The sequence below is a fragment of the Trichomycterus rosablanca genome, chromosome 3 (assembly GCF_030014385.1).
Source record: "Trichomycterus rosablanca isolate fTriRos1 chromosome 3, fTriRos1.hap1, whole genome shotgun sequence".
Classification (NCBI taxonomy): Eukaryota; Metazoa; Chordata; class Actinopteri; order Siluriformes; family Trichomycteridae; genus Trichomycterus; species Trichomycterus rosablanca.
The window spans coordinates 36,802,678-36,827,156 of record NC_085990.1 but is presented as its reverse complement, the minus strand read 5'-3'; the positions used below and the strand labels follow the sequence as shown (position 1 = coordinate 36,827,156).

The following is a 24,479-nucleotide window of genomic DNA, read 5'->3' as shown; positions in this document are numbered from 1 at the left end:
CAGTGTTTATTGCAATTCAGTTTTATTTTTACAGAGTGGCTTAATGGTTGAGGCCTGAAACTACTACTCTGAGGGCTGCAATATAGCACTGGCTCTGACAGCTACTGTTGGACTATTAACTGCACAGCTCAACTTTGTCACTTTGGTTAAAAAAAACATCAAATAAAAAATGTTAAAATGCATTTATTGTTAAAAATAATTAATAGTTTTAATTACACATGAAGTTACATCTTTACATCTAGTTTAATATTATTTTATTGACTAGTAAAATAAAGAAGCAGAAAACTAAAAAAAGAACAGCAGTGAAGAAAGTGCTTTTATTACATATTTAACAAAAACTTGAATATGAACTTTCTGTAAGATGTTCTTCGTCTTGTTCTGCTGTTTCCGTTAGAGGTCGCCACAGCTAAACATTTAGGATGGTTCAAATAGAAGAACGCAATCAAGTATTTATAACAAAACTGCAATGCACATTTAAAACTAATGATTGCGTTTGGAAGTAAATGCTGAAAAAGTCAGACTTTATGTAAAATAATAGATACAGAAACAGGATAAAAGATTCAAAATATCAGCTTTTTAATGTGGCATTTTGGCCTGACATTTAAAGTATTATTCAAAATACAGTATGAAGAACAAAATATATATTTTACAACATAAATTATTATTCCTATGATAACATTTATGATTAAACCCAGTTTATTTGTTTAATATTTGCTATTTTTCATTTAGAAGCCATGTAGGAACTGAATTAACCATAAATTATTATAAATTATTATAATTAACCAAAAAAAAAGTACAAAATAAACTCACTTTATAGGATCTTCTACAATGTTTACAATGCTTAGCTCGAACATGCTGAGCTTTTTTGCAGATAAGACTTCATTAGAGCAATGAGCTCCTCCTCCTCCTCCAGAGTCACATCCAAGTAATCCTCCTCATGTCTGGGGATGTCCTCCAAAACCTCATTCACCAACTCTGCATCCAGACTGCTTGACCCAGATGCTGATAACAAAAATGTGATTAATTTGCACACCGTCTATCATAGAATTGTATCATCGTATTAAGTTTTGCAGTCTTTAACAAATAGGCAGTGTCTATACTACAGTATTTGGCCAAATGTATTTGAACACCTGACCATGAGCTTGTTGGACATCCCATTTCAAAAACAAATATTATTAAAATAAAGTGACCTCTATGTGACCTTTTTAGCTATAACAACAGCTGGTCTTCTGAGAAGGCTACACACATTTGCTTTGTGCACAGGGGCACATTCATGCTAAAACAGAAAAAGCCTTCCCTAAACTGTTGCTGCAATGTTGGAAGCATTAAATTATTATTAAATTATTGATTTATCACAATTGCTGTGGCTAAAATGCATGAATTATAGGGGGTGTCCCAATACTGTTGTCCATATAGTGTACATGCAAAGATTTTAAAAGGATAATCTGAATAACTGTATATACAATCTGTATATTTTGTATTATCTGTCTGTATTATTTGCATACTTAATTTAAATTAAAATTCTTCATATTCTCCTCATTTAAATTCACATTTACATGTGCCTTAGATGTAGTCCAAAACAAATCCTTCCAGGTATAGATATACAGACAGATATAGATATTCATTTTTACCACCACTTTATACTGGTCAGGGTCACAATGGCTTCTGTTCCCCCAGAATCACTGGATGCAATACAATAACACACACTGGACAGGACGCCAATGCACCGCAGAACCTTGGCTATTTGAACTATTTTAGATGGCACCTTATGATTCCCACAAAATGTCAGATAAATGTTTAAAATGTTTATATATCACATACATGTTTATATATCATATACTGTATATGTATCTATGTGTTTCAAGTCAAAGCCCAATAAGTTTCTCAAACTAACTGTGTATCTTTTTAAACGTGGTATAACTGCAATTGCAAAGGAACTTACCCGAGTCCTCAGATGAGGTGCTGGGCTCATCAGATGATGAGGGTGGACGTAACTCTGGAGGAATAACACCCTGATTCTCCATGAGGAGCTCAGTGGCCTGACGAACATCATCTCCAACCAAACTTAGAGCTGCTTCTGCCTCCTCCCTTTGGAAGCCCTGGTATGTCATCTACACACACACACACACACACACACACACACACACACACACACACACGCAGGGCTAAGAAAGAATGTCTGTATACAAAAGAATAATGTAAATTGAAAAATAATCATTTATTTACTGTTGTGCTGCTCACCTGCTCCACGTTGATCTGTCTGTCTGAATCTGGCTGAGAAGTGTCATAGCTCCCAGCTTCACTTAGAAGATACTACAAGGAAGGAGATCAGAATTAGCCTTGGTGAATTAAAGAGAGAACTGAGTATAAAAATGTATAATAAATGAAGTGATAGTAATGGTTAAGTATGCCATCGTCATAAAATGCATGGTAGCACAAACCCTATAAGCATCATTCAAATCTCCGCTGGACATATGGAGGGCCTTGGCTGCTGCACTTCTTTTGTAGCCAAGCTCTACCAGTGTGCTGATGGCTTCCAGGTGCAGACGACTCTTTTCTTGCTCCTTCAGGAACACGTAATAAATTAAATCAGGCAAATGTAACTGTAATCATAGCTGTTTTTAAATCATGGTTCTTAAATCCATACTCATACGAGCTTTTTATACCCACATTTCTATTCAATTTTAGTCAGTAATTCAATTTTTTTATTTAAAGTGAAGAATTTTTGCTTCTTCATCCATGTACAGCCTCCAGATTCCACCTGGTCATGCCTACTTTGCATTAAATACAGTAACTGCAAGTTTGACTATAGCTGAACTCTGATGTCCAAAATCAAGCTTAAATTTATTTTGCCGCTATCTCCACAAAGACCAATGTCTTGAAAGTGGTTTCAGCACATGTATAGCTTTTAATTGTGCTGCAAAATAGTACGTAAAACATTACATATATGCAAATTAAATTAGAAAAATACTACCTTGTTTAAATATGATTTTGTATTTTATTAAAACATTTTCTTTCACATTACAAGTCCTCTAATGTGATCAACACATTAAGCTATAGCTGTGCAGCCTGTGCACACTGAGTTGTGATTATTTACAAGCTCTGTGTAAGTGTGTATGTGTGTGTGTGTGTGTTGTCTCTGACGTTTCTTCTGCGCTGGATGTGCTGGACTGCCCCATCCACGTTGCCTCTACAGGCTCGTAAGCTCAGACGAGCGTCCTGCTCGCTAAATCCCATACTCGTCAACTGGGTCATCTTCTCTGGGTCTACACGCAAATGACTGCAGAGCTCCTCAACCTGTTTAAGCATGTGAGATAGAGAGAAGCAAGTGAGTAACAGAGCTTCTTAAATCTATTTCCAATTGCTACAGGTATTTGCAATAACATATTCAGACAAACTGAAACAATATTGTCCATATTATAATTATATTATATTCAGACATATTTCAGATCAAGACAATAAAAAGCAAGTTACGGTTTTCATTGGCTGTTTTGATGTTTTCATGCAACATTGTTGTGGACAACAAACTATATTTACCAGTTACCAGTCTTATATTTCAACAGCAAAATATAATAGATGTCCAAAATATATGATTTTATTTTAATAATTTTTTTTAGCTTTTATAAATAGTCATACACTTCACAATATCACTTAGTTAGTAGCCACCCTTGGATTTGACTGTAAGTACAGAACTTACATTACAGCTTACTTACATTCCAGTGTAAAAACTACAAATTTTTGACATTAAAATGTAATGAAATCGTCTTGAAGCTTTATTTAATTGACTTTTTAATGTTTTGGCTGACAAACTTGCCTGTAGTTTGTAAAAACAACATTTAAAACATTTTAAAACATTTAGACAGGGACAAAATAAGAGTAAGAAGTTTATAAAATACTTCTGAAATATTCCACAATAAGCAGGTGAATTAGTAACAGGTGAATTGGTATGAGGGTTATTATGACTGGGTATAAATTTAGGACCCACCAATGTAATATTGCAAATATAAAACTTTTGTCAGTTAATAAATAAATAAATACATTAATAAATTAATAATAAATAAATAACTGATTTCATGTTTATTGAACTGGACAAAATGTTGCATTTTTTTTCTAGGATTTTTTGTAAAGTTTTGTAAAATAAATTATTTTCAGTCTGTTGCTATGTTCTAGATTCCTAAATGTACACATACTGCTTATTGTAGTTCCACATGTTAGTGATGGGATTTTATAGTTACACAGTGCTTTAGCAGAAATATTCTGTACTGATAAATTACCTTTTGAAGTTTATTAGCAGCCTGGGTCTCATTACCTTCCCAGTAGGCCAGAAGACTCTGGAGGAGATAAAGCCTTAGGAAGAGCACCTCTTCTCCACCTGTAGTACCCTGACAATCAATGAGATACAAATAAAAATTCACAATCTTCTTTCATTGCTAATGCTAACAACCTTTCACCTGAAAAGCTATATACCTAAATTAAAAGAGCAATTTAAGCATCATTCTTTCTTTCAGATTACTGTCATTCTCCAATCATTATTAATGTTATTAATATTAAGTACCATCTAATCAATTCAGAGTTATTATATGGATAGTGATTCTTGTCTTCTGTTTGGGTGTTTAAAGTTGTGGTGTTTAATGACTAATTCAGTATTCTTCTAGTTGTATCTATCCAACTTGTTGCTGGCCATCCTCTTCCTCTTTTTGAAGCCAGATACAGTCCCTAGAATTAATCTAGCAGAGTATTATAATGTTTATATGTTATAATGTTTTGTTTATAATGTTTATTGTTTAATTGTTCTGAAATGTGTGAACCTGTCTATGGTTATTTATTTATGGTGAGTATTAGGAAACCTTCACCTTTGACTAATGGTAATCTAGGTAGGCAAGTTATAGGCATGCAGTTCTTTTGATGTCTGTCCTGAATGAGATGATGTGTTCTTTGTAAAAATTTAATAGGGAAAGTTTACCCCTGTTCCAAATTTTCTTCATTTACTATGGTTCGCTGGAGTCCTGGAGCCTCAGTTTTATTAACTTCTATTTGCTACATTTTTAGACTTTTAAGACCTTAATGTAAAGCCTGCTTTATACTAAGTAATGTTTAGATTCAACAGGTCTGGCAGTAATCACGCCCGGGTGTAGCTAGTGAAACTGAACCCACTTGTCAGTTGGATTTGGTTAATTGGTAGAGCATTGAAAAGAGAGCCAGGTATGACTGAAAAGCATTTTCCCTTTAATGAACATAGGCATCATTTAACTGGGCCATCTGGGGTATTTTTATATAATTTTAAAAGCTGTTTGATGACCTAAAACAAAGTGTGACATGCAAAAATAGACGAAACCTTGATTTGCTGCAGTCTCTTCTTCTCTTCGCCATAGCATTTAAGGAAGCAGTCCTCAGCTTTATGCAGCCTCTGTTTACATTCCTCCAAACACTTAAGTGCCTCTTGAGCACGGTGACACCACACAATGTCCAACTGCAGCACTGCATAGTTATCAACTGTGTTCAGCAGCACAAAACCACATATACTGCAATAAGAAAAAGAAAACAATTTACCACAGCCTTCGAAAATTGATCAACAATGAAATTCATATTAGCACCTTAGTTCATTTGCATAAAACCACAGTAAACAATACCTGAACTGCTCATCTGCTGAACGCAGATAAGAGAGAGCTGTTTCATATTCCTTTCTCTTCATTAATGCTCTGCCTTTCTCATGAAAGCCCATTGCCAGGATAAGCGCCTAAAACACCACCAAGACAGAAATAAAGTGAAGTACTAGTGTAAACTAACCTGCATGGCATGAGCAGGAGTTCAGTAAATTACTTGAATAAAAGATTATATCATTTTCAACCTTCCATCTACCATTTTGTTAAACATATTTAATTGCTGAATTCAATTCAAGCAATTAAGGGTTAAGGGCCTTGCTCAGGGGCCCAACAATGGGGCTTAAACCAGCAACTGTTTGGTTACTAGTCCAGTACCATAACAGCTAAGCTACCACTGCCCTGTATAAGTTTTCTCACCTTTCTCTCATGGAGTGGGATGTGTATAGGGTTGCCTTTCTGATCTGCTATCTCCAGATAAGGGGTGGTTAATGAATCTTCACCACCATCTGAAACAAACAAGAAATACATACATTAGTGCACCTACAAAATAGAAGTCCTTTCAAAAAAACAGAATTGAAATTAGCCATAAAAATTCACAATTACTGCACTGCTACAATATACACAAATCAGATCATACATCAATATAATAGATGTTGGGCTGATGGTAGTATGATATTATATAATAGTATAATATAATATATGTGACAAATGCAGCAGATATGATCAGGCATAAAGACTTGAGGGACTATGATAAGAGCCAAATCATTATGGCTAGACTACTGGATCTAAGTCTGAAACAGCAAGGGACACTCACAGGCAGCCATGGTAAGTAAACATTGACAGTGGTATGAGAAAGAACAAGCCACATACAGTCGACAGGTTGTTGGGCATCCAGGATGCCAGAGGACATAAAGTCTGATACAGTGCATTAAACAAAAGAAGTTTAAATGAAAGTGTTTATCTCACCTATTTCTGAGAGAATCTGGAAGCCCTTCAGAGTCCTTTTCCTAGTTCCTTCATTACATCGCTTCTTTTCCTCTTTTTCAATCATCATTCTATTATCCTCTGGGTCACTCAGCTTTTGCACCATGATTTTACTTTTGTTCTTCACATTCTGTTCATAGAGCCGCTTATCTAAAATAAATATTGTTTGAAATGATCTTCTTTCACTTTTGCATGTACATAAAAGTCCATATATCTACAAGGCAACAAAAATACACACCAGGAGACAAAACCTTTCCCTTTAAAATCAGCTGAATATGTTTGAGATTAAATTTCTCCTTGATCCTGAACAACACAAAACACAACACATTAGAAAACACAACGATTTCACTATAACAGCAATCAGATCTAGTATGCTGTCAAAGATTCCTATTACTTATTCATCAGTTCTTCAGCAGTTATATCGAGTTTCGTTTCAAAGTCCTATGCAAAGAAACACAAGACATACTGTAAAAAGTAAAGTTATTATCTGAATTACAACAGATTGTGAGGACTCATGTTTATACCCTTTTAATTTCTTTTGACAACATAAGCTTCAGAGTTGCAGTATTTGTCTCACTGCAGGTTTGACATCTTATTTCCTCCAGAGCAAATTCCACATCAGGCTGAGGGAATCTGACAGCTGGGGAATACCGGACAGCAAGCTCCTAAAAATAGGACTAACAATTAATGTTATGAACCCCCAATGACAATATATTACAAACCCTGTTTCTTTGTAAAATGCTCTGGACTCTTTAACTGACAAAAGCACAAAAATAACATTTTATGTTTTGTTGTTCACCTTGATCGCATTTTGTAAATATAAATAATAGAATGTAATACATAAATAAATAAATGTAGAATTGGGGCCAGTAGAATGTAGAAATGTAGTGGGCCAGTGATAGCTTAGTGGTGAAGGTACTGGACTAGTAAACAGAAGGTTGCCGGTTCCAGCCCCGCCACCACCAAGTTGCCACTGTTGGGTCCCTGAGCAAGGCCCTTAACCCTCAATTGCTCATCGTGTTCAGCTCATTGTGTGTAAGTCGCTTTGGATAAAAGCGTATGCTGTAAATGTAGAATGTCATGCTTTTAACACATTATTAATATTAAATCAACATTGTTTTAGAAATTAGTATCTGGCGGTTATTTTTTATTTATTTATTTATTAGGATTTTAAAATCATCTTTTACACACTTTGGTTACATTTATTAAAGAAACAGTAATTATTTGTTACATAAGATTTATCAGTTCACAAGTTTATTGTCAAACACAGTCATGGACAATTTTGTATCTCCAATTCACCTCACTTGCATGTCTTTGGACTGTGGGAGGAAACCGGAGCTCCCGGAGGAAACCCACGCAGACATGGGGAGAACATACAAACTCCACACAAAAAGTACCTGGACCGCCCACATGGGGATTGTCACCCAAAAAATAAACTGAAAAAAAAATTACTGAATTACAATTAATTACTGTTACTGTTAAGGTAGCTGTGCCTAAACTGGTGTAGATGAAGAACAATATTTTCGGTATGTATGTACAATCAATACACAAAATCTAGTAAGCGTCAGCATATCTAATTCAGGTAAATTAATTCATTTTTGAGTAAGACAGCTGCTGCTCTCACCTGCATATGTTCATGTCCAGCTTCATTACTGTCTGTAGTGAATGGAGATTTCCAGAGCTGAATTTTATCCTGTTTTAACAAGGTGACGAGCTTTGCCTGTATGTGCTCTTCCGCCATTCTCACGTCTTCACACTGAAAGCAAAACTGTTTTAGCAGTTTACAATGTATCTAAGCTGAAAATGAAACTAAAGCTGTTTATAGGTACTGCCTATCTCTCTTGATGGGGAATTCCTAGACTACACAACAACTGTAACTTAATACTTACTTATTCTGCATTAGGCATATTTAATTACAATACCTGAACGACTATGATTGTATATTTGCTATAAGTCTGTTCACATTTTGGAGGTCCCTACTAAAGCTGATTGATTCACATGACGTTGTGCTGTACACCCCTGCTACAACACTGGGTATTTGTGATGTAAAAGTAAGACAAAGATTAAATTATTTAAATAACTTTTTTGGGGGATGTAAAAATAGCTGCATGAATATGCACACCCTTAAACTAAGACTTTGTTGAAGCAACGTTTGATTTTATGACAGTATTCAGTCTTTTGGATATGAGTTTATCAGCATGGTAATCTTTGTCCACTGTTCCTTGCCAAAGTGCTCCACATCTGACAGATTGCAAAGGTTTCTCCACTTCAGGTCACCCCACAGATTTTCAATTGGATTCATGTCTGGGCATGAATCCAGTCAGCATTTATCTTCAGCATTCAGCATTTTAGCAGAGGCCTGAACGTTTTGTGCCAAAACTGCTGTTTGTTAGTTTTCATAATTCCCTTTACCTTGATTAAAGAAAAACATAATGTTGCCACCACCATGGCAGGTTTGTACTATTGTTTCATTTGAGTTTAAATGTGACACCCATAGGACCACCACTGACCAGATGATGTTTGGGTAGTGGACTATTATCAGCACAGCAATGACACATGATATACTTGTATGTAGTTTGTGTTGTTCTGTGTGTATCAGGTGAAGCAGTGTTAAGATTTTTAAATACTGTTTAAACTTACTAGTCTTTTTATTAGGAACACATACCTTGTTAATACTTGTAGGTGTTCAGTTAAAGACAAAATGTTCTTTTTATATAAACAAAGTGTTAATCTTTTATCAGTAGATACTTTCTATTCACAAAATGCTGTCAGCTTTAAATTTTAATTTTAACTGCAGCCCACTACCACTGTGATCCAGGGTTCAAATCCCCGGCAGGGCTATTGGTCAGTCGTCTATAAACAGACATGATTGGTTATGTCTGGGAGGAGGAATGGTGGCACCACAATGGTTTGGCATCCTGTCATGTGTGTGTTACTACATTGTGTCCAGTGAGTCTGGGGAAACAGTACACACTGCAACCCTGACCAAGATAAAGTGGAGGTAAAACATGAAAATGAAATAAAGACTTTTAAATGAACAGAAAACAGCTCTTGTAAGAGGGAAGATTAAACATTTATTGCATATTTAACAAAACATCTTTGAATGCAACTTGAATATGAACTTAAACAGAGTTGAAGCAAACGGAACATTTAAGGTACTTGAAATAAAGAACAATGAAATCAAAACTAATTCTTGCTTCCAAGCTTATATTTAACACAAAAAATTATCCCTTTTAGAGGTAAATGTTGAAAAGCCAAACTTAATTTAAGATAAATAAAAAATGAGGATAAAAGATTTGTCCTGACATTTAAAGAATTATTCAAAAAATATTATACAACACAAATTATTTTTATTATGGTATTATTTATTGTTAAACCCAGTTTATCTTTAAATTTTTGCTATTTTTTTTATTTAGAAGCCATGTCAAAACTGAATTATCCATTATTACAATGTAAAACAATGAACAAAATAAACTTACATTATTGCAGATTTACTATGTTTTATAGCTGACCTGTAACCATTACTGATTCAGTATGAGGGTCACTGATAATTTTCCCTTATTACCGGATCCCTGACGATTTCAGCAAGCAATAGGCTTAGCTCGGACGTGCTGAGCTTTTTTGCAGATATGACTTCATTAGTGCAATGACATTCTCCTCCTCCTCCAAAGTCACATCCAAGTAATCCTCCTCATGTCTGGGGATGTCCTCCAAAACCTCATTCACCAATTCTGCATCCAGACTGCTTGACCCAGATGCTGACAACAAAAATGTGTTTAATATGCACACAATCTATCATAGTGCAAAAGTCTACAATAATATTAGTTGTTGGATTCAGGTTTTTGGAATTTATGGAATTAAATTTATTGTTTATTGTTATTGTTTAGGCATTGGTTATGCTACAGGCAAAGTTCTAACTGCATATTCCATGTTAACACTATCTGCATATCTTTGTACCTTACATGTAATCCAAAGACCTTCCAGCCTTCCAAGGCATAATGAGTGTAATGAATACCTAACCTTGTTTCAGTATGTTAGCTACTGTAAGTGTTTAATGGCTTTGCTTGTGAAAAATTGCTGAACAAATGACTCCAGACTATGTGTGTAGCATACACATTTACATTACCTTGCTCCAGGGTCCAACAGCAGCAACTTGGCAGTGGTGGGGCTTGAACCAGCGACCATTTAATTACTAGTCCAGTATCTTAACCGCTAGGCTACAACTGCCCTTACACATTCACAAAATATTTGAAAAAGTATTTGCCCACTTCCCGATTTCTTCTATCTTTGCCAATTTTTCACATTTAAATGTTTTAGAACTAATTTTAAAAGAATATGAGTAAACAAAATGCAGCTTTTACATGCCACACCACCTTAATTTTGTTTAGTTTTTTTAGCCATTCAGATTTGGACTCGCTTATGTGCTTGTGATCACTGTCCTGCTGCATAGCCTAAATGTGCTTGAGCTTTAGGTCACAAACTGATGGAAATACAGATTCAGAATTTTCTGGTAGGGAGCAGAATTCATTGCTTCATTAATTAAGTTGCTCAGGTCTTGCGAAAGCAAAGCAGCCCCAGATGATCACACTACCACCACCATGTTTGGCTGCTATATCATAACAGTGTTAGCTTTACACCAGATGTAATGGGACTCAAGACTTCCAAATAGTTTCACCACTATCAGTTTAGTCCACAAAATATTATCACTATAATATTATTAAAGTTTATATAGGTATGAAGGTTATTTTGTTAAATTTTGGACATGTGGCCTGCAGTTCTTTAGATGCTCGCTGGATTCTTTTGTTACTTCCTGGATGTGATGTTAGTGTGTTCTTAGTAAAATGTTGATAGGCCAGGTAGCCCCAGGGGCTCAGCAATGGCTTTGTAATACTTTCCAGCCCCCTAGATTTTAATGACTTCTGTTTTGCATCTGTATTTTAATCTCTTTTTTTTATACAGCATCATGTGCTGTTTTCAGAAATTCTTACCTGTTTCTCATTGCCAGACAGGTTCTATTTAGATGATGTTTTGATTCAAGAGGTCTGGCAGTAATCATCCCTGAATGTGGCTCGTGAAATTGAACCCAATTATCAATTGAATTTGGCTAGCTGTTTTAATTAGTAGCTAAGGGAGCAATTTCTTTTTACATTGGGGTGGGAAAAGCTTAACATCATTTAAAACATCTATATTGTCTCCAGATACACACTTCTCATCAGGTCTTTGATTAGGTTTAGCTGAAAAGAGTGGGATGACAATGGCAAAACCTTCATTGTGTGGTTAGCAAACCATTTTTGTGTTGATTCTGAAGTTTTGGATCATTATCTAACCACAGCCTAGTTAGGCTTCCTGGCTGAGGCAGTAAAGGTTTGATTTAATGTTTCTTGCTAAAATACCAAGTTGTAAATGGCTTTTGAATAAAAACAGTCAAACATCCCTGTACTGTTCTTAATGACTACATTTGTGTCTGTACCAAATCTAAGTTTGGTGTTTGTTGCAAACAAGTTCTATTTTGAACCACTGCACTGCACTATATTTCTACTATACACATTAGGGTTTGTTTTTCTGGCAACCATTCCAAACATACTATGTGTTTGGAGTCGATGACCAATAAGTTAATCTCAGTCTCAATACATTTGTGTATCTTCTCAAATGTGGTGTAAGTAACTGCAATGAGCTTACCCGTGGAGTCCTCAGATGAGGTGCTGGGCTCATCTGATGATAAGGATGGAGCTGAGGGTGAATGTAGCTCTGGGGGAATAAAACCCTGATTATCCAAGAGGAGCTGAGTGGCCTGAACCACATCACCTCCAACCAAGCTTAGAGCTGCTTCTACGTCCCCCCTCTGGAAGCCCAGGTATGCCATCTACACTCAAACACACACACACACATATAAAACAAGTAATATTCTATTAATTTTCTATTGAGTCTTTCCTTCCAGTTGTACTGGTTACCTGATCCACTTTGGTCTGTGTATCTGTATCAGCCTGAGACATCTCATAGTTGCCAGCTTCTGAATTCAGAAGATACTACAAGGAAGGAGAAGACCAATTTAAAAGAGACTAGTTAATAAAGTCTATGCTGCATATTTCAAAAAGCATAATAACTGAAGTAACTAGCAATTTAATAGTAATGTTATGCCAATGACATAATGTACATGGCAGCTCAAACCTTATAGGCTTCATCCACATTTCCCTTGGTCTTATGGAGGGCCTTGGCGGCTGCATTTTTTTCATAGCCAAGCTCTACCAGTGTGTTGATGGCTTCCAGACGCCGCCTTCTCTTCTCTTGCTCCCTTTGCTTTATCTCTTTTCGCTCCTTCAGGAAAAGTAAATCAAATCAGTCAAATATAACTAACAGTGATGATTTACTTCACATCAGCTTTTCAAAATGAAATGACATTGATTTTATAATGTAATTCTGCAAACAAATGGCAAAACAAAGTTTACAAGTAGAACTGATTGTAAAGTTTGCATTTGGTAAACTTTAAGTTGCATTTTTGTGATGCCAAACTTTGCTAAATTGACCTCTAAAGAAGTTGGCCTTGGCTTTTCAACACAACAGATACAAAACAAAGATATAACATTTGCCACATGAGATTACTTATTAACATATATTCTCCCCCTACTGTAAATAATTACAAGCAATAGATTTTTGGAAGGTTTATATTCATTTACAAAGTTGGTGAATACACAAAAGATGAATTATGATCCTTCAGTCATGGCAAAATTTTTAACTGCAACGTTTTAGGCATTTGGCAGACAATTTATCTAAAGTGTAAAAATGTCTTTAAAGTGGCTTTTAGCACATGTAGGATTTTAGTAGTGCTGCAAGATAGTAGCTAGTTACTACAATAATATAAGCCAAATTTAACATAGATATTTTGAAATTAAAACAACCTTTTTCTTTACGTCATAAGACAATATCTGTTTAATAGATCAAACCTTCATTCTAATATTACAACAAGCACCTATCATCATAAAGGATTAAACTCAATTGTGAAACCTTAGCAAATAGTCAAAGCTGTGCGAGTTGTGATTGTTCTTTAGTGTGTGTGTTGTCTCTGACATTTCTTTTGCGGGTGATGTGCAGGGCTGCCTCATCCAAGTTGCCTCTACAGGCTCGTAGGCCAAGACGAGTGTCCTGCTCGCTAAATCCCATACTCATCAACAGGGTCATCTTCTCTGGATCCAGACACAAATGGCTGTAGAGCTCCTCTACCTGTTTAAGCATGTGAGATAGAGAGAAGCAAGTGATTAACAGAGCTTCATTCACATTTCAGACAAATGTAATCAACATTTTTTATATTTGCCTGTGCTGCACTTTTTCTGTCATTCAAGTCAAGTCAAGTCAAGTTTATTTATAAAGCACCTTCAAAGACCTTGAGGGTCATCCAAGGCGCTGTACAATAAAATCAGAACAATAACAAAACAGATCAGTTGGAACAACCCAGTGAAATAACATGAAGTAAAAGACATATAGTAAAATAACATCTGAGTAAATAAAACAGAAAAACATGCTACAACCCAAAAGCCTGTAAAAAATAAATAGGTCTTCAAGTTGGATTTAAAACGATCAGTTGTAGTCTTAATAAAAAGTAGCAAGCTTTTCCAAAGTTTTGGAGCAGCCACAGAGAAAGCCCGGTCACCTTTAGACCTCATCCGAGAGCATGGGACAGTTAAAAGCAACTGGTCAGAGGATCTTAAGATTCTGGAGGTAGAGTGGGGGCAAAAAAGATCCAAAATATAGGATGGGGCTACACCATGGAGAGCCTTAAATACAAATAAAAGAACCTTAAATTTTACACTATATATTTACTGGGAGTCAATGAAGGGAGGCCAGGATGGATGAAATGTGCTCCCTTTTCTTTGTACCTGTGAGTAACCGAGCAGCTGCGTTTTGAACAAGCTGCAAATGGGACCGAGTGGACTGGCAGATCCCAAAATAAGGAGGATTACGGTAGTCAGTACGAGAGGAGATAAAAGCATGGGTGACAGTTTCCAAATCTTTAAAAGACAAGATGTTTTTTAGTTTGCTGAAAGTTTTCAGCTGGTAAAAACTTCCTCTTACAACAGTGTTTATTTGTTTATCAAATTTGGGTTCAGAATCAAAAATGATACCAAGGTTCTTTACGTGGCTGTGCACATTTGCAGAGAGTGCTCCCATTGTGTTAGCTATTGAAGTAGTGGTATTGGTATGACCAAATATGATGACCTCAGTTTTGTAATTGTTTAACTGAAGAAAATGTTTTGACATCCAGGATTTAACATCCTTGAGACAGTCCAGGATATGGTTGATGGCACTGTCGTTGGTAGCTGTCAGAGGACGGTAAAGCTGTGTGTCATCTGCATAGCAATCATAGGAGATATTGTATTTTTGGAAAATGGATCCAAGTGGAAGCATGTATAATGAAACAACACAGGGCCCAAAACAGACCCCTGAGGTACTCCAAAACTGCCGGTTGCTGTATTGGAGGAATAGCTACCGATTTTAACTGAAATTGTTCTATCCTCTAGGTAAGAGGCAAACCATTTTAAAGATGTGCCCTTTATACCAGCTGCATACTTAAGACGTTTCAGCAAAATGTAATGCTCTAATGTGTCAAAAGCTGGTCCAGCAAAATTAAAGCAGCACACTTTCCAGAGTCTACACTCAAAAGTAGATCATTAAGGACTTTGAGAAGGGCAGACTCTGTACTGTGGTGTGCTCTAAAACCTGACTGGAATGTATCAAATAGGTTATTTTCACTTAAGAACGACAACAGCCGACTGAGGACCACTTTCTCTAACACCTTATGCCAAGTTCACACTACACGACTTTCTGATTTGTCGGGTCGCTGTACAGTTCACACTACACGACTGAATCTTTTGCACTAGGAAGTCTTTCAGTCTGTGTATATTTCACACTACACGACTGATCGGCGATAGGGGGTTTCACACTACACGACCTATCACCAACTGGAACCACAGGCGAGCTTCTCTGGTCTCCCAAACTACGTTTTGTCACAAAAACAAACGCGAAAAGTGACGAGTGGTTTAATGATACCACGTCCAAAAATGCACGTCAACAAGTAGCAAGCCATCAGTGTTTGTGTGCTGATGTGCAGCGTAAAATCAAGGAGGAAAAATAAATGAATCTGAGTGGATTTGGCAACACGAACAGTATGGATTGTTCTATAGTAAGTTGGAGGTTCATTAATATTTTTGCAATGCAACGTTGGTGTTTTGTAGAGAACGAAGTCAGAAATACTGTAAAGCTTGTGTGTGTGCCGGTGTATTCCGATATAAACTATATTATCCCTGTCCCACCTGTTTACACTTCTCTCCTGCGTTTCCCCTCACACTGTATCTTGCTGGATGACGGCTTGCTTAAAGCAGGATGGGACAGTACCACTAATTAGAGAGCTGTTGATTATTGACAAGATGCTGGGACCAACAGTAGCCCATATGTTTTTAAGAAAATGTGTGAGCATTACATCCGCAGAAGAGGATGTGGGCTTCATGTGCATAATTAAGTCTGTCAAATAAGACATTGATACAAACTTGAATTGGTCTAGAACTGCAGAGCTTTCCGATAAGTAGGATGGATCAGAATCCTGGGATTGAGTGTGATCTCTAAGGCTGATGATTTCAGATGTGAAGAATTCCAAAAAATCCTCACAGGTTTTAGTAGTAGCTGATTGTAAAATTATAGCAGGAGGAGTCAAAAGAGAGTTAATAGTGTTAAACAAAACCTTAGGGTTATGAGAGTTTTTGGAAATTATGTCAGAAAAGTATTTGGATCTGGCTGTTTTTAGAAATTGCTGATACTTATCCAGGCAATCTTTTAGCATTTGATGGGAAATTTGCAGTTTATCTTTCCTCCACTTACATTCTGCCATGGCTGGGCTTTAACTTTGGACTTTCTAAATTTTATTGGCGCACAATATATGTGTACAAGAAGCATTAAAAATTGAAACCAGCTCATCAGTAGTAAGAGACTCAGGAAGATTAATAAAAAGTCAGAGAACTCATTAATAAAATCAGTATTCATTTTCGGGGGCCGGTATACAAGTGTAAAGAGAACGGGGCTAGGTAGATCCAATTTGCACATTAATACTTCAAAACTTGAATATTGCTCTACAGGCAGCAATCGGGTCATTACACTATTTTCACAGTAAATGTTTTTACAATGATTGTAAGCATGTAGAGAAAAGATCACCATTGACAACAAACATTTCAAATAGTAAAAAAACAATTTCCTTTGATTTCCTTATTTTTATTAACTAAAGCACACCTACAAGCACACATTTCTACAAACACAAGCATAAGTTTCCAGAAAAGTTGGGACATTCTGTAAAATGCATTAAAAAGATTAATTTGTGATTTGTAAATTTTCCAAAATCTTTATTGATTGACCAAAAGACAATGGAAACATGAGCTGTGGTGAGATGAGTCCATGTTTCAGCTTGTTATCAGATAAAAACAGATCTCTTTGACAAGGAAAAAAAGGACCATCCACACATTTATTAGCAAAAGGTGCAAAAGCCAACATCTGTTATAGTCAGGAGGTGCATCAGCGCCCAAGGCATGGGTGACTTGCAAATGTTTAAAGGTACCATTGAAGCAGAGGCATATATTGGGGGTCAAGGTGACGTCTGCAGTCCAGATCTGTCTTCTATTAATAATGTATGGTGCATCATGAAGTAGAAAGTCAGACAACGGCCACCACAGACTGTTGAGCAGTCTCGTATCAAATTCAGGACACTTAACAAATCACAGATTGTTTTTTTAAAATGCATTTTACAAATGCCCCAACTTTTCTGGAAATAGGGTTTATAGTTCCACTGCAACAACCTGCCACATATTTTATAAAAAATGCTTTACAATAAAAGCATTTAAATCCGCAACAATCACAAAAAAGCCACCTGCTCATGATGGAACTGAATTTTACAGTTACACAGTACTTAGAAATATTCTGTACTGATAAATTACCTTTTGAAGTTTATTAGCAGCCTGGGTCTCATTACCTTCCAGGTAGGCCAGAAGACTCTGGAGGAGATAAAGCCTTAGGAATAGCACCTCCTCTCCACCTGTAGTACCCTGACAATCAGTGAGACAAATAAGAATTTACAATCTTTTTTCATTGCTAATGCTGACAACCTTTTCTTTGAGAAGCTACACACTCGGAATAAACAACTAATAGCAATTTTAAATCAGTGTGATAAGTACAATCACATTGGTGTATTGTTTTCCAATACAATACAAAAACAGTAGTTGATAAAACTTTCTCAAAGCAGAAAGCTATTTTTTGCAGTCTGAATAAATTCTTGTTTCATTGAGGTGAAAACCTTGATTTGCTGCAGTCTCCTCTTCTCTTCCCCATAGCATCTAAGGAAGCATTCCTCAGCTTTCTGCAGCCTCTGCTTACCATCCTCCAAACAGTTAAGTGCCTCTAGAGCACGGTAACACCACACAATGTCCAACTGCAGCACTGCATAGTTATCCACTGTGTTCAGCAGTGCAGAACCACATTTACTACAACCACAAAGAAAAGGAAAACTGAATTTACACTGGTATCCTACAATTTATTAACAAAGAAACTAATATCAACACATTTGTTTATTTACATGAAGCCACAGTGAACAATACCTGAACTGCTCATCTGCTGAAAGCAGGTAAGAGAGAGCTGTTTCATATTCCTTTCTCTTCATTAATGCTCTGCCTTTCTCATGAAAGCCCATTGCCAGAATAAGAGCCTAAAACACCACCAAGACAGAAATAAAGGGAAAAATACTATCGTAAACTAATGTGAAATTTGTGATTATGCAATAATAATCTGGGGGCACAAATCAGGTATAAAGTTACATAAAACTACAGAAGAACAGCTGTAAGACATTCTCTCATAACTTGCATTTCTAAATAATGCTACTTTTAAAACCTTTATATTAAAGTATAATGTCCCTGGTTTTTCTAGTCAGTTTTTTATTGTGAGTTATAGATAAATATTTTGCTTTTTCCTGGCATAAATAAATGAAATTATTATATGAGATAATTACATATACAGTAAAGCCACACGTTCTCCATTTCAAATTCAGTGTGATCCTGGGAATGCTCAAAAACTTAAGATGTTGTTTGATATCATTATCCTGATATATGCCCTACGCCAAGGAAAATCGAACAGGATGTATCAGGGTCTTTTTAAAAAAAAAAAAAGAAAAAAGATATTTTAGTATTCTGATTTTTAACACATTTTTAAAAAACTGGTGTGTAAAAACAGCAAATATATCCATTCAAAAATGAACCCCTCACCAAAATAGAGTGTTAGCCTAAATACTTTTAGAATTTACTGCATACTACAGATGTGGTAGCCAAAGATGAAAACACAGTGTAGTCCAGCTAACGCTGCTCTTGCTGAGAGTAGTTATCTTCAAGCATTATTTTAAAAAATAACAGTGGGGAACATCTTTTTTTTCCATACAGCTAAAGTCCTGCAAATAGTACATAGTACAAGTGGAACTTACTTTTTTCTCACGGAGTGGAATGTGGATAGGGTTGCCTTTCTGATCTGCTATCTCCAGATAAGGGGTGGTTGCTGGATCTTCACTACCATCTGAAACAAGCAAGAAATCAGTACATGTTAATGCACTAAAAAAATTTAGCAGTTAATATAAAAGTCCTTTAGTGAAGTGAATCAAATGCAACATTAATGATAATGTTTATGGATCATTCTAACCTCAAATCAGAAAAAAAGTTTGGACAGTATGGACAATGCAAATACAAAATGCAGTGTTTCTTACATTTACTTTGACTTTAATTTAATGGCAGACAGTATGAATTCAAGATATTTCATGTTTTGTCTGGTCAACTTTATTACATTTGTTAATATACACCCATTCCAGCATTTCAGGCCTGCAACACATTCCAAAAAACACTGACAGGGCAGTTTAGGGCTAGTACTAGGGTAAGAAACTAAATAATTTGCATTCTCCACAGTGTCCGATTTGAGGTTGTATTTACAGGCTCTTATTTTTTTGATGTTTGCTTTCACTACTAAAAACTCTGTCAATGCAATGTCACAGCCATACAACACATCACAAATACTTCCCAATAATGATATTATGATTGAATTTGGCTTTATTACAAAATGCATTCTGCAATGTCAATTTTTTTGACCAATCAGGGACATCAAGAGTAAAGTTAAGTGGGTGTTATTTTTTTTTAAGAAGGGCTATTTAAAAAATTTAGTAGTGCAATCGGACATAAAAAAAACTATTTGTACATACTGATTAGTTTTGAATATTAATCTCCCAGAAGAGTCCCATGTGAAAATGCATTTACATACCTCTGATCTCTATATTAGTTTGTTTATTTTTGTTTATTAGGATTTTAACGTTGGTTCATAAATTCACAAGGTTCATAAAGGTTCATAAGGTTATATCAAACACAGTCATGGACAATTTAGTGTCTCCAATTCACCTCACTTGCATGTCTTTGGACTGTGGGAGGAAACCGGAGCACCCGGAAGAAACCCACGCATTTATAACTACCCTAGCAATGAATACTAAAAATCTAGTACTAATATAGAGGGGCGGCACGGTGGCTCAGTGGGTAGCACTGTCGCCTCACAGCAAGAAGGTCCTGGGTTCGATCCCCAGGTGGGGCGATACGGGTCCTTTCTGTGTGGACTTTGCATGTTCTCCCTGTGTCCGCTTCATGCAAATCTATAGTGTTTAAAGTCATCTCACCTCTTTCTGAGAGGATCTGAAAGCCTTTCTGGGTCCTTTTCATAGTTTCTTCATCATGTCGCTTTTTTTCCTCTGCTTCCATCATCATTCTTTTACCTTCTGGCTCACTCAGCTTTAGCACCATAATTTTGCTGTTATTCTTTACATTCTGCTCGTGAAGTTGCTTATCTAAAAGTAACAAGAAGAAGTTCTTCACTTCTTAAACTTACATTAGGAGGCATATATCAACAATATGACCATAATACACACCAGGAGACAGAGTCTTTCCATTCAAAATCAGCTTAATGTGTTTGAGATCAAATCCCTCAATGATCCTGAACAATAAGAAACACAACACATTAGAAAACACAATGATTCCACTATAACAGCAATAAAATCTAGTATTTTGTAATAGATTCTCCTTACTTATTCATCAGTTCTTCAGCAGTGATATCCAGTTTTGTTTCAAAGTAGTTTTTCTTTTTATTACCCTATGCAGAAAAACACATAAAACATACACATACTAGAAGTAGAAGACACTATCTGGATTACAACAGATATTGTGTACTTGTTTATACCTTTTTCATTTCCTTTGGCAAGATAAGCTCCAGAGTTGCAATATTTGTCTCCCTGTAGGTTTTGTTTCCTTTTCCTCTATTAACTGCTAGACATCTTATGTCCTCCAGAGCAATTTCCACATCAGGCTGAGGGAATCCGACAACTTGGGAATACCGAACAGCAAGCTCCTGCAAACAGGACAAACAGTAAGATGTTTTAGTTCCTATATGTCAGTCCATCGGCGATAATTTACAAGACCCCAGTGACAAGATACAATTTTATTTTAAACACAGCACCGACATTAATGAATAACTTATTGCTCTAATACAAATGTATGAGGTGTTGCAGTGTTCATGGGTTTAAAAACCTTAGTGTCACTGTAAATTAAGAAAAGTCTAACGTACAAAAACTGACCACATACAAAGGGGTTAGTATCTGATCCTTGGTCATTTTTAAATTAACTTTGCCCCTTCAAAAAATAGGTACACCTTTCTTCTACAAATACACCCGTATCAAAAACAACTGTTAACTTTAGTCATGGTAGTGGTGCTTAAAAGACTGATGTAGATAAAAGTGTATTTCCAAGGCCACTACCCGAGTATAAACAGTCAATACATGTCAGCATATCTAATTCAGGTAAATGAATTCATTTTTCAGTAAGACAGTTGCTGCTCTCACCTGCATATGTTCATGTCCAGCTTCATTACTGTCTGTAGTGAATGGAGGTTTCCAGAGCTGAATTTTATCCTGTTTCAGAAAGGTGACGAGCTTTGCCTGTATGTGCTGTTCTGCCATTCTCACGTCTTCACACTGAAAGTAAAATATTTTAGCAATAATAATGTATCTGAGCAGAAAACGAAACTAAAACTGTTTATACGTACTGTCCATCTCTACCTAATTCTCTGCTGGGGAATTCCTAGCCTACACAACTAGCGTAGCTTAGCATAATCACACTTATTAAAATACTCTGTATTAGGAATATTTAACTATAATAACAGAACAATTCGCATGATAATAATAAATACGTAATTTCTGGCCATTATACATTCTGTACCTTTTGCTGCAATTAGTATTTTCGAAGTTTGTTTACATGTCAGAGCTGGCAGCCTACCTACTGAAGCCGCGTGTGTCACGTGACAGTTTTTATTGTCACAGCTTCCTGCACTTTAGCGTCCATCCAACCAACATCTGCGCAGGTTCTCTTTAACACTATATATCTATATTTAAAGGGTAAAGAGTCTTAACCCTTTTATTTAGTACTTTTATAAGCCCATTTGGTAGCAATTACACCCGCAAGATTTCTTGTACACGCCACCAGGCTTTGCAGACAGACTGTTCCTAAGACATCATAACTATATTTAAAGCAAACAGGATGCGTATGAAAATAATTTGTGCCACGGGTCTGATTACTTTTGTTAATATGAGATTCTAGTATTTAATTTTAATCACTTAAAAAATAAAACCGAACAAACATGTTTTCATTTCGTCATTATGGTGATTAAAGGGACTTTCAGGTCGACAAGCCCGGGCTTGAGCAGTGCGGTGAAACGTCATCAAAACGTCATCAAGCGCTTCCTAGATCACCAAATTGGAAAACCATCAAATTATATATATACTATATATATATATATATATATGTATATACTGGTGCTGGTCATAAAATTAGAATATCATGAAAAAGTTGATTTATTTCAGTAATGTTGATGATTATAACTGACAACTAATGAAAACCCCAAATTTAGTATCTCAGAAAATTAGAATATTGTGACAAGGTACAATATTGAAGACACCTGGTGCCACACTCTAATCAGCTAATTAACTCAAAACACCTGCAAAGACCTTTAAATGGTCTCTCAGTCTAGTTCTGTAGGCTACACAATCATGGGGAAGACTGCTGACTTGACAGTTGTCCAAAAGATGACCATTGACACCTTGCACAAGGAGGGCAAGACACAAAAGGTCATTGCTAAAGAGGCTGGCTGTTCACAGAGCTCTGTGTCCAAGCACATTAATAGAGAGGCGATGGAAAGGAAAAGATGTGGTAGAAAAAAGTGTACAAGCAATAGGGATAACCGCACCCTGGAGAGGATTGTGAAACAAAACCCATTCAAAAATGTGTGGGAGATTCACAAAGAGTGGACTGCAGCTGGAGTCAGTGCTTCAAGAACCACCACGCACCGACATATGCAAGACATGGGTTTCAGCTGTCGCATTCCTTGTGTCAAGCCACTTGAACAAGAGACAGCGTCAGAAGCGTCTCGCCTGGGCTAAAGACAAAAAGGACTGCTGAGTGGTCCAAAGTTATGTTCTCTGATGAAAGTAAATTTTGCATTACCTTTGGAAATCAAAGTCCCAGAGTCTGGAGGAAGAGAGGCACAGAATCCACGTTGCTTGAGGTCCAGTGTAAAGTTTCCACAGTCAGTGATGGTCTGGAGTGCCATGTCATCTGCTGGTGTTGGTCCACTGTGTTTTCTGAGGTCCAAGGTCAACGCAGTTGTCTACCAGGAAGTTTTAGAGCACTTCATGCTTCCTGCTGCTGACCAACTTTATGGAAATGCAGATTTCATTTTCCAACAGGACTTGGCACCTGCACACAGTGCCAAAGCTACCAGTACCTGGTTTAAGGACCATGGTATCCCTGTTCTTAATTGGCCAGCAAACTCGCCTGACCTTAACCCCATAGAAAATCTATGGGGTATTGTGAAGAGAAAGATGCGATACGCCAGACCCAACAATTCAGAAGAGCTGAAGGCCACTATCAGAGCAACCTGGGCTCTTATAACACCTGAGCAGTGCCACAGACTGATGGACTCCATGCCACGCCACATTGCAGTAATCCAGGCAAAAGGAGCCCCAACTAAGTATTGAGTGCTGTACATGCTCATACTTTTCATGCTCATACTTTTCATGTTCATACTTTTCAGTTGGCCAACATTTCTAAAAATCCTTTTTTTGTATTGGTCTTAAGTAATATTCTAATTTTCTGAGATACTGAATTTGGGGTTTTCATTAGTTGTCAGTTATAATCATCAACATTAAAAGAAATAAACATTTGAAATATATCAGTCTGTGTGTAATGAATGAATATAATATACAAGTTTCACTTTTTGAATGGAATTACTAAAATAAATCAACTTTTTCATGATATTCTAATTTTATGACCAGCACCAGTATATGCCTCATTGCTTCCACAATTTTTTTACTTAAGAACACAGCAGTCTATAATTTTTTAACCTAATCGCTGTCTAACAAATCTGTAGCAGATGGTTGGTTACTATCCATTTGTCACTGGGGTTTGGTATGTTCTCCCACATCCTAAAGGTGAGGTGGATAGTCTAGTATAAACTGCCCTTAGGTTTGAATGGGTGACAGTGGAATGTGCTGTGATGGACAGGCGACTTGTCCACCTCTGTGGAAGCCTGAGCTTCATTACCGCTGTGCAGTTGCGACCTCTACTGTTTAGTCCAGGTTCCTGCACTAATGTTTGGATAATTTTAGGGTTCATTTAGCACCTCTCTGTACGCAGTATGCCTCTCTATAATACTCTGCACAATGTCCAGTAATCACCAACAGATTGAAATGAAAGATTAAATTCTTTAAGCATTTCACTTGCTATGACTTTTGTTAGAAAT

The 24,479-nt window shown here is 36.4% G+C and overlaps 2 protein-coding genes across 3 annotated transcripts; both read right to left on the bottom strand.

The window, feature by feature from the left end:
* Nucleotides 1-672: 672 nt before the first annotated feature.
* On the bottom strand, nucleotides 673-8,328 carry LOC134310473 (NEDD8 ultimate buster 1-like). The gene is made up of 14 exons (XM_062992069.1): nucleotides 8,212-8,328; nucleotides 7,112-7,252; nucleotides 6,982-7,028; nucleotides 6,826-6,890; nucleotides 6,570-6,737; nucleotides 6,021-6,109; nucleotides 5,631-5,737; nucleotides 5,336-5,522; nucleotides 4,275-4,382; nucleotides 3,145-3,297; nucleotides 2,442-2,564; nucleotides 2,242-2,313; nucleotides 1,943-2,111; nucleotides 673-1,002 (listed from the first exon to the last, which is right to left on the bottom strand). Exons 1-14 carry the CDS (start codon nucleotides 8,326-8,328, stop codon nucleotides 842-844), a joined length of 1,707 nt encoding a protein of 568 aa, XP_062848139.1. The 3' UTR covers nucleotides 673-841.
* Nucleotides 8,329-9,652: 1,324 nt separating this feature from the next.
* Nucleotides 9,653-22,023, bottom strand: LOC134309854 (NEDD8 ultimate buster 1-like). 2 transcript variants are annotated; one of them, XM_062991234.1, is made up of 15 exons: nucleotides 21,959-22,023; nucleotides 21,526-21,657; nucleotides 20,868-21,035; nucleotides 20,716-20,780; nucleotides 20,560-20,624; nucleotides 20,311-20,478; nucleotides 19,087-19,175; nucleotides 18,215-18,321; nucleotides 17,914-18,100; nucleotides 17,558-17,665; nucleotides 13,653-13,805; nucleotides 12,756-12,902; nucleotides 12,539-12,613; nucleotides 12,267-12,450; nucleotides 9,653-10,345 (listed from the first exon to the last, which is right to left on the bottom strand). In XM_062991234.1, the coding sequence occupies exons 2-15, from the start codon at nucleotides 21,640-21,642 to the stop codon at nucleotides 10,185-10,187; spliced, it is 1,794 nt and encodes a 597-aa protein (XP_062847304.1). In that variant the 5' UTR covers nucleotides 21,643-21,657; nucleotides 21,959-22,023; the 3' UTR covers nucleotides 9,653-10,184. The 2 variants fall into 2 exon arrangements, with proteins under 2 accessions (XP_062847304.1, XP_062847303.1); XM_062991233.1 differs by having other exon boundaries at nucleotides 21,902-21,980.
* Between the last annotated feature and the right edge of the window lie 2,456 nt (nucleotides 22,024-24,479).

Coding starts and splice junctions, on each gene's coding strand:
- LOC134310473 (XM_062992069.1), bottom strand. CDS start 8,328: ATGGCGGAAGAGCACATACAGGCAAAGCTCGTCACCTTGTTAAAACAG. Junction 7,029..7,111: donor TGTCAAAAGAAATTAAAAGG/GTATAAACATGA, acceptor TTCTTTGCATAG/GACTTTGAAACGAAACTCGA. Junction 2,112..2,241: donor GACAGATCAACGTGGAGCAG/GTGAGCAGCACA, acceptor GTGTGTGTGTAG/ATGACATACCAGGGCTTCCA.
- LOC134309854 (XM_062991234.1), bottom strand. CDS start 21,642: ATGGCAGAACAGCACATACAGGCAAAGCTCGTCACCTTTCTGAAACAG. Junction 18,322..19,086: donor TTCCACTCCGTGAGAAAAAA/GTAAGTTCCACT, acceptor GTGGTGTTTTAG/GCTCTTATTCTGGCAATGGG. Junction 17,666..17,913: donor GGAGACTGCAGCAAATCAAG/GTTTTCACCTCA, acceptor ACTGATTGTCAG/GGTACTACAGGTGGAGAGGA.